We start from the raw sequence: 10,058 nt of genomic DNA, 5'->3' as shown, positions 1-10,058 counted from the left end.
ATACCAGAAATGGGGCGTTACAGTGTGGTCGGAGTGTGCGGCCGTACCCCTTCATGATCATGATAAAGTGGTCGACTTTAAGGTGAATCAAGGCTCAAATCATGAAGTCTTTCAAATATAGCAAGCTAAAAGGATGGAATACTTACATTTTTGAAGCCTTAGAAGTGTTTGTGGTTGATTCAAGTAGAGAGAGAGAGAGAGAGGTGTCTACGGTTGAGGAGAGGGGAAATGAAGTGAAAATGAGCCTCATCCAGGTGCGGAACACAAGCACTATAGTTAGGGGGCCGAAATAAAACTTCAAAACAAAACCATATAGACAAAAAAAATTGGTTCAAAATTATGACATATCAAAATTTGAAACAAGAAAACTAATAATAAATATTGTTACATCCCACTTCAAAGTGGAACTCGTCGATCTTTTGCATTTTTGAAATCTTGCACAATTGTTTCTAGATTAATCGTTTCGGAAAGTTCCCTTTCAAAGTACAAAATCAATGAGTCGTTCAAAAACTCATCTTCCATCTTATTACGTAACCTTGTTTTAATAAGGTTCATTGCTGAAAATGATCTTTCTGTTGTAGCAGTGGAAACCGGAAGAGTAAGTATGAGACTAGCTACTCGATAAATAAGATGAAAATTAGCCACTCTTCCGGTCTTTATCAACCATTGACACAACTCTGAAATAGATGTCAATAGTTTATAATTTACGTGTTTAACAACATCAATCTCATAGTGTTGAAGTTGCAACTTCAAAAGTAATTTCTCTTGTTCACTAAATTCTCCAGGATAAAACTTTCCCACTAACCGGCATACATCACCACTTCGAAAAGGCTCATTAACACTTTTAGGATTTAAAGTTGCAGAAAGTTGAAGCAACTCCATTGAGCTATCATTAAACCGGTGATTCAATTCCATTAATTGACAATTAATGGCTTCGTAAAAGATATCCACTCGGTAATGATGTTCAAGTGTATGATCGCTATGCTCCTTACGAGCTCGAGCCCCTCTGCTAAAGTAGGCAGAAGATAAATTAGGGATATCAATCTCACGATCCTGACAAAATGACTTAATAAGAGAGAGCAAACCATCCCATCTTTCATCTTACATTTTTTGCAAAAGTTCTTTGGTAGATGCAACTAGCTTTAATGCATTGCAAACATCTTGAGATTGTCTTTGTAAAGCTTGACAAAGTAAATCAGTTATCTCCATTATTTCCTTCACAAGATGCAAAACAAAAACAAACTCAAATGTAGTAATAATCTCATATGCTGAATCTACATCCCCTGTGATCGAACCAATGCCCTCCTCAATAATTTTAAGTAAAACCTCGCAAGTAGGACTAAACATCTTGATTAAACTCGAAACTGATTTGAGGTGAGAACTCCATCTGGTATCTCCGACTCGTTGTAATGTACCAATCTGATTGATACCTCTACCTATCTCTAACTCATCAATAGAAATCATATATGCAATTTGCTCGGCTTGTGCATCTCTTAGTTGATCTGTACACTTGGAGGAAGCACTGACAACATTAATAACAAAAGATAACTTAGTAAAAAACTTTTGAACTGCAACAACTCCTTGTGAAGCAGCCACTAATGCTAACTGTAATCAATGAGCGAAACAATGAATATAATAGGCATATGGACTATCTTTTGAAATCAATGCTTGCAAACCCTTGAACCGACCTCGCATATTGCTTGCACCATCATAACCTTGGCCACGAATTGATCTAAAATCAAGATTGTTATGTGACAATACATAATAGATCCCATTCTTAAGACTTTGTGATGTAGTGTCTGGTATATGAACTAGTCCAAAAAGCCGCTCCACAATAACACGATCTTTATTTACATATCTCAAAACAATTGACATTTGTTCTTTGTTAGACTCATCACGTGCTTCATCAACAAGTAAACAAAATTTTCCACCATCAATCTCCTTACAAATCATCCTGTTTCACCCTAGTTGAGATAAGGTTTAGAATCTCTTTTTGAATTGAAGGTGATGTATATAATGCATATTTAGGAGCAGTCCGAAACAGTTCTTTCATCTCGTTGTTATAAAAGCCAATCGCCTTTAACATTTCACGAAAATTTCCTTTGTTGATGGAATCTGAGCTTTCATCATGACCTCTAAATGGAACTGCTTGAAAGGCACACCAACGAACTGAAAAAATAGTAGCCATCAATCTAAGTCTATTATTCTTAAGATCTTCCTCTGTAAACTTCTCAAACACATTTCGTATATCTTGTGCGTCATTTAACAAATCATCATATGCTTTTTGTGCAATTTTGTGAAAAGATGTACACTCAATCCCCATATGATTAAAAAAGACACATTTTTTCCCACCCACTTTCTTCCAATTCTGAAAACCATCTATAGTAAATGCCCGTTGGCCATATTGTCACATTCCAGAAGGCTTGTTAAATAGAAAACATGGGAAACAAAATGTAGTATCTCGACTCTTTGAGTATTCAAGCCAAGGAAATAACTTAAACCAAGAAACTTGAAAGCTGCGTTTATGGGTTTTTGGTCCAGATTTTGGATATACTGGAAGTTTCGGTTGAAAGGGACCAAGATTTATATATGCTCGGCGGATGCTATCTCGTTGATTAATTGGATAATCATAAATTTGCATACGTAAACCGGGATCTCGTTCGATTGTATTAAGATCAATTTCATTCGCTTCAAGTTGAGCTTTTTTGGACGAGTTCTCCACAACAGGAATACTAGATGTTGGGTTACTAGATGTTGGGTTTACCGCAACATGAATACTAGACGTTGGGGTATTTTCATATAAATCAATATCCGAAGGTTTTTCAAAATCTTGAGTCGAATTGACACGTTTTCTTTTAAATAACCCGTCAATAGTTGATTGTTTTTTCCTCTTGATATAAACTACATAAAATATTAACTAATAATTAATAAATAACATAACAAAATACTAAAATAAAATAATAACTAACAAATATATTATATCAGACAATTATGTTTTTATAAAAATATAAGTTACTGATTTATTTTATTATATTAAAACCTAAATAAACAATATAATTTTACACTCGTATACAGGCATAGTTGTCATACTCTTCCTATTTTACATATTGTATTTGCATACTAAATGTCTAAATTACCACAAGTTTAAAAAACAATAAATAATATTTAATATAAGTTTGTGAAGAGTCTATTTCTTTACAGGAATCGAGTGGATAGGCAGATAGCAATATTAAAGTAATTCTCAGTGATTGTCAGTCTATAACCAAAGCTACACTCCTCCTTTAACATCCTTTAACATATAGAAAGAGAAACAATAAAAAAAAGAGAAACGGAAATGGAAATTAATACTTGAAAACTCTTGTGGAGAGCGAAGAGCCGAAGAAGATAACAAATTATTTGAGAGGGACGGCAAACGACGGAGAAAAAAAGAGTGAGCGGAAAATAAGCAGTCCAACGACGGAGAAGCAGTGGTCCGGCGAGCGGCCACAAAGACCGGTGGGAGAGATGCAGGTGGGCGATAGACGGCAACGTTTTTCCGGTGAGATTTGGAATTTTTCAGGCGTCGATATTTCTAGGTCTCCATTGTTTTCTTAACAACCCAAATCTTTGAGTTAAAAGAATTATATGTTTGATTTGATTTTTTATTTTGTTTTATAGAGAGTTTCTTAACTTAATTAATTTCCTAATGTAATACGGTTTGTTTTGATTTTACCGCTGATTCTTCTTATTTGGTGAGTGATTTTCGGATGAGTTAAGTTTATCACTTGATAACAAAGTTTTGTAATTTACATCACATATACAGGTGAACTCAAAACGGAGGGGCCACTTGGCAAATATACTGATATTGGATTTTTTTATAAAAAAAAAACTATATATATAAAGTATTATGAGCCTTAAAACCGGGGAGGCCATGGCCCCCTGGCCCCTCTTAGCATCCGCCCTTGGCCTCATCTATATATAGATAATGGGTGTGCGGCCATAGTGCGGCCACACACTCATTTGTGTGGCCACATACTCCCCTAGAGGGAGTGTTTGGCCTTTTTGCAACCCTAGATCTTAGGCCAACCCATCCCTAAGTCAAACTTTGGTTGTACGAGGCTTTAGATCATCCAAACAGACTCAAACAATGCTAAAAGATAGCTGAAACGAGTTTAACATTGATAGTATTGAATAGGTCAACAAGGTAAATGTTCCGGGGTGTCACATATGGTGGGTGTGATTGAAAACGATACCAACCACGACGAAACCCAGATACCGACGGTAGCGGTGTCGATGATGGATTTCAAAATCTATTAGAGGAAGTCTAACTAAAATTATATCCTGGATGTTCGTTTTCGTCCTTTTACTTTTTAGCAAAGCTGATGCATATCAAGGTGATCAACAAATGGACTGATAGTTCATTTGATTAGCTTCTGGAGTTGTTGCAAACTGCATTTCCTCAAGGAAACAAGGTCCCCCCCAGTCACATTACGAAGCAAAAAAGACACTTAAAAAGATCGGCTTAGGTTTATGAAAATACAAAGGGCAAGAAGGTGGTTCATATGGTGTTATGATACTTTCTCGTGACCCCCAGACTACAACGTTTGTACTGTTCTAGACACACAACTAAAGATATGATTTGGCACAGTACCGGATGATCCAAAGATGGTACGGTGCTTCATCCCGTTGATGGTACTTCATGGAAAAAATTTGATATGAAGTATCCTAACTTCTCGAGGGAACCCCGAAACGTAAGCTTAGGGCTTGTTGCTGATGGTTTTAATCTATTTGGTAACATGTGTAATCCTCATAGCACGTGGCCTATCATACTCACCACTTACAATATTCCACCATGGCTATGCATGAAAGAGTCCTCCTTCATGTTGGCCTTGTTGATTCCTAGCCCCGAAGCACCCGGGAAGGACTTGGATGTGTTCCTTAGGCTGCTAGTGGATGAGTTGAAGCAGTTATGGATTTTTAGTGTACGTAGTAAAGACGCAATGACATATACATTCTTCAATATGAAAGCGATGTTATGGACAATAAACGACTTTCCAACTCGTAGTAGTTTTTCCGGTTGGAGCAGACAAGGGTACCAAGCTTGTCCGACTTGCAACGAAGACACTCCGTCATACCGAGTATCAAATAAAGTTGTATATGTTGGTCATCATCGGTTCTTAGATGCTGATCATCCATGGAGAAAAAGTTTGGTCTATAATGGTGAACATGAGACAAGAGGCTCTCCAAGACAATTCAGTGAGGAAGAAATACAAGCGCAACACACTCGTCTATTGTTTCGTCCACTAGATAACGTAGCTGTTCAACGAGCTGGTATTAAGAGAAATCGTGAGGAGTTCGAGTGGAATTGGTCTAAAAAAAGCATATTCTTTGAACTTGAGTATTGGTCTTCTCTTGAGCTGAAGCACAACTTTGATCTTATGTATATTGAAAAAAAATGTGGGTGAGAGTCTTTTGGGTACTTCTCTGATGAATGATAAGTCTAAAGACACATCAAATGCTCGGGCGGACTTGACAAAACTAAACATTCGGAAAATTCAATGGTTGAAAAAAAGTGGCAACAAGTTCCTTAAACCTCACCCACCTTACTCGTTCACGAAACCTAACCGAATTCGTTTTTGTAAGTTTATAAGAGATGTGAAACTGCCGGATGGGTTTGGATCTAACATCAGTAAGAAAGTGAATGAAACCAATACTAACATTATTGGGCTGAAATCTCATGATTTTCACATTCTTATGCAATGTTTGATACCCATTGGAGTTAAAGGGCTTTTGGGCAAAGGTGTTTATACACCAATAGTAGAGCTTTGTATGTTTTTTAAGCAACTTTGCTCAAGAACACTATCGGTGAAGGATATGAAAGAAGCGAAAGCATCCATTATTAAAATATTGTGCAAATTAGAAGTGATCTATCCTTCTGTGTTTTTTGACATTATGGTTCATTTAGTTTTGCATTTACCTGATGAAGCTATTTGCAGAGGCCCAGTATGTATGAGATGGATGTATCCTTTCGAAAGGTATATGAAAAAACTAAAAAACTATGTCAGAAACAAGGCGAGGCCAGAAGGTTCTATAGCTGAGGGTTATGTCGCAGAAGAGGCATTATCATTTTATTCGATGTATCATGAAGATGTCGATACTCGTTTCAATCGCATCGAAAGAAACGAAGATGTTGTCATACAAGAAAATGAAACGAAGATGTTGTCGACCGGCTAGCGCAAAGAAAATGAAAAATCTCAGTCTAGAGGAAAGAAAACGTCTACATTGGTTTGTGTTTGATAGTTGTGAGGAAGTCAGAAAGTATATTGCGTAAGTGTTCTTATCTTTTAATCCATTATCTATTTTTAATTTCTCCTTTTTTACTAAATGTATATATTTTTTTCATCAATGTAGTGAATTCAAATCATTACATACTGAAAGTGATGAAAAAACCGAATTCCCTAAATGGTTCCTTCATAAGGTCTATGATATGCAAAAACAAAAATCTTCAGAGTTTAACAAGGAGTTATTGGCTCTTTCAATCGGTGCACATGTGAATGCCTTAACTTACAACACTTGCATAATGAATGGTGTTAGGTTTATGGTACTTATGCGTGACGCCCAACGATCAACACAAAACTCGGGGGTTCTAACTGAGGGAGAGAATAAGGAGAAATATTATGGTTAGCTAGAAGAGATTATCGAGTTGCATTATCCTCATAAATATTCCACCGTACTTTTTCATTGCAAGTGGTTCAATACTGCAGGAGTTAAATCTGATAATAATTTCACCAGTATCAACCCACAATGTGAATTGAGCAGCGAAGATCAACTCATATTTGCTACGCGGTCCAAGCAAGTATTTTACATCCAAGAACCTTCTCGAAATGACGAAAATGACAACCAACGGTGGGTTGTTGAAAATGTTAATCATAGAAGAATTTGAGATCTACTGATGAACGATGTCGACCATGATCCCATTGAAAATGTCGACAATGATTCAACGGATGTCATTCTTAGTAATGTTTCTTCTAATTTCACTCTCTCATTCGACTTTAGCCAGTACTTTCAAAATTCTCAATCGGTTGAAGATGATATTGAAGTTGACCCACCAACAAGTATCATCAATAATGTGTCTGATTGCGAGACTGATTATGATGAGGAAGATTCTAATTATGATAGTGATGTGTCAGCAGACACTGAAGTGTCTGGGGGCGAGAATGATTAAAAAAATCTTTACATTTGACTAGTAAAATAAGGTTTGTATTTGTTGTAATCATATCATATTATATGTATATATATTCATATTATGTTATAATTTCTCAGGATGTCCTTTTTTTGGATTGCATTGCTCCACCTCATGGCTGTTGTGATGGGCCATGGAGGTGACGAGCCACCACATCCGTTCGGTAAAGGTTTTGGTGATCACCAGAACGATGGTAATTAAGATTTATTCTAATTCGTTGTATTTCATATTGTATCTATATAAAAAATTATTTTGACTAATATTTTTTATGCAGCAGCGCCTCCGAAATAAAGAGGCATGACAATAAATAAAAAAATGCACAAACTATTTGCAGTTAACGGCAACCGGCCTCTTAAGATAGTATTAGACATAAATACTAACATGCCGATTGGATAGGTATACGAATGTTTCATTCGGGAGGTTAGCTATATGTGGCGCGACATCGGTTTTGATAAAGACATATGGATAGACGTTTCAGAAGCCGAAATGGTTGGAATGTTGTTGTATCTTTCGGTAAATTAGTTATATATTTAATATTTAATATTTTTTTAATTTTTATTTATTTTTAATTTCTCTATTTTTTGTAGAGATGGTTTGATTTTGACGCGATTACAAATCATCCCATGGCTCCAACTTACTGGGCGTCACTGAACAATCGGATATGTACGCGGTATAGAGGCCACAAAAATATTGCAAAAAACCGTTTGACTGATTTTGCAGGAGATGTGGACGTAACAAGGGCTCGAGCCCCTATGGGTATGGATCAGCAGCATTGAAATGCCACTATTAACCATTTCTTAACAGAAAAACATCAAAAACGATCCGCTGCAAACCAAGAATGTCGGAAGAAGCAAGTAGTGAAGAATCGTGGAGGGACGTGCAACTACGGTAGTGTTTGTTTCAAGAAAGTAAGTTATAATAATGCTTATACAGTTATAACATCTTTTTTAATGTTTATTCAAATATAACATATTTTTTAATGTTAAACAGAATTTGAATAGACTTGAAGTATTTCATCGTGCGCATGTGAATAAAAAGGGGAATTTGTTGATCCTTTGGTTGGAGAGCAATATGTAAGTTATTATTACTTAAAAATGAAGTAGATTGTTGGTTTTTTTGTGTGTTAGTATTAACGTATATTAACAATCTTTGTGAAATACAGAATGCCCTAGTTGCTGAGGTTGCTCTACAGACTCATCACATAGCCGACTCTGGTGGTGATCCAGACACCATTTATTGGATCGCAATATTTGAGAAGGTGTTGGGTACACGAAGGGGGCATGTGAGAGGCATTGAGCCTAAAGCTTCTTCAGCTGCGGGTACAAGTGCTTCATCCCAATAGCAGTCACAGTCACAAGCACCGCAACCAACACAGGTACTTGTTAAATTCGTAAAGAATTTGGTAGTTTTGTTATATTGTTAAGAACTTGATGTATTTGTAGTAATTTTTGGTAGCTCGGTAGTTTGTTAAATTGTTAAACACTTAATTTATTTGGTCATTTAATAATTTATTGAATTGTTAACGACTTAATTCATTTGGTGCTTTGATGGTTTGATAATTTGTTGAATTGTTAATGACTTAATGTGTTTGTGATTTAATTGTAGGATGTTGATGTGGATGTTTTTCTTCAAAACCTGACATTTCTGACGGCCATTGGAGACATTATCCTCTCCTTTAAAAACCAAGTCAACAACAACGAATAAAAGAATGATCGGGAAGACGAAGACGAAGACACATAAGATCTCTTGTTTTATGTTATGGATGATGTTATTTTGGATTTATTAGATAGTTTATGGATTATATATTAGATGTTTATTTGGGATTTATTAGATATGTAATATGGTATGTTTGATGTTTTATACTACAGTATCTATTTATTTATGTATTTTTATCAAATCTGCATTTTATAATATATATATAAACTAATATCACAAAAAATATGTTTTTTCTCAAAAAAAAAAACATTAGCACCGACACCTTTAGGGACGATGTAGACTAATTGCGATGACACGTGACTCCGGTAAGCTTTGCCGGAAAAACGTCGGCCGATGGCCAGAATATCAATAGAGACAACGTCAATAGTGACGGCACATGAATATTAGAGACAACAATTATTAGTGACGATGGTATTTGCAACGACAAACGACCATTAGCTACAAGGTAATTGCGACGGCGCTTTAGAGACGACATGTCGTCTAAAGGTATTAGCAACGACACGGGACATCAATTGCGACGACATTTGTCGCTGCTAAAGGCTACATTTTTTGTTGTGTTTAAGGGGTGAAATATACACTAACAATATAAAAAAACTATTATGTAGGAATACGTTAACGAATAATCCGCTTATGAATTAGAGCTAGAATGCAACTTTCATTTTTGGTGAAAAATGGTACATCGCCATCTTTTCCAATAAATTTGCAAATATGATGGTCTCTGGATTGTTATTGAACCAACTCTTATGACTAGAGTTGTTGTCAAATTCTTCAACTATTATTTTGGATATTTTGATTGATTTGGACTAAAATAGAATTCTCATTTTGGATTTAATTTGATTTTGGTTATTAAAATGAGAATTGAATAGCTCAATAAACAGGAAAAAAAACTCAAAAATATTAATTAATTATTTTAAATAAATTATTAATTAAGAGATTTTTTTAATTATATAAATTTTATTTATTGATTTAAATAAATATGTGAAATTATATCATTTTATAATTTGTATTAATTTTATTTCAATTTTTGTTCTAATATTATTAATTTAATATAATTAGAATGGAAATTTTAAAATTTGAAATGGAGGTTGACAAGTGACATTCATTAATTATGAGACATAAT

At 35.2% G+C, this 10,058-nt stretch overlaps 1 protein-coding gene across 1 annotated transcript; it reads right to left on the bottom strand.

Annotated features, from left to right (window-relative positions):
• Positions 1-396: 396 nt before the first annotated feature.
• Positions 397-2,323, bottom strand: LOC145066629 (uncharacterized). The gene is made up of 3 exons (XM_079013916.1): positions 1,964-2,323; positions 1,106-1,605; positions 397-1,006 (listed from the first exon to the last, which is right to left on the bottom strand). Exons 1-3 carry the CDS (start codon positions 2,321-2,323, stop codon positions 397-399), a joined length of 1,470 nt encoding a protein of 489 aa, XP_078870042.1.
• Between the last annotated feature and the right edge of the window lie 7,735 nt (positions 2,324-10,058).

This window comes from Lactuca serriola, chromosome 8 (genome assembly GCF_051521515.1).
Source record: "Lactuca serriola cultivar US96UC23 chromosome 8, Lser_US96UC23_V15, whole genome shotgun sequence".
NCBI classification, from domain to species: Eukaryota; Viridiplantae; Streptophyta; class Magnoliopsida; order Asterales; family Asteraceae; genus Lactuca; species Lactuca serriola.
Note: the sequence above shows the minus strand (reverse complement) of the source record. Positions and strands in the feature narration are given on the sequence as shown.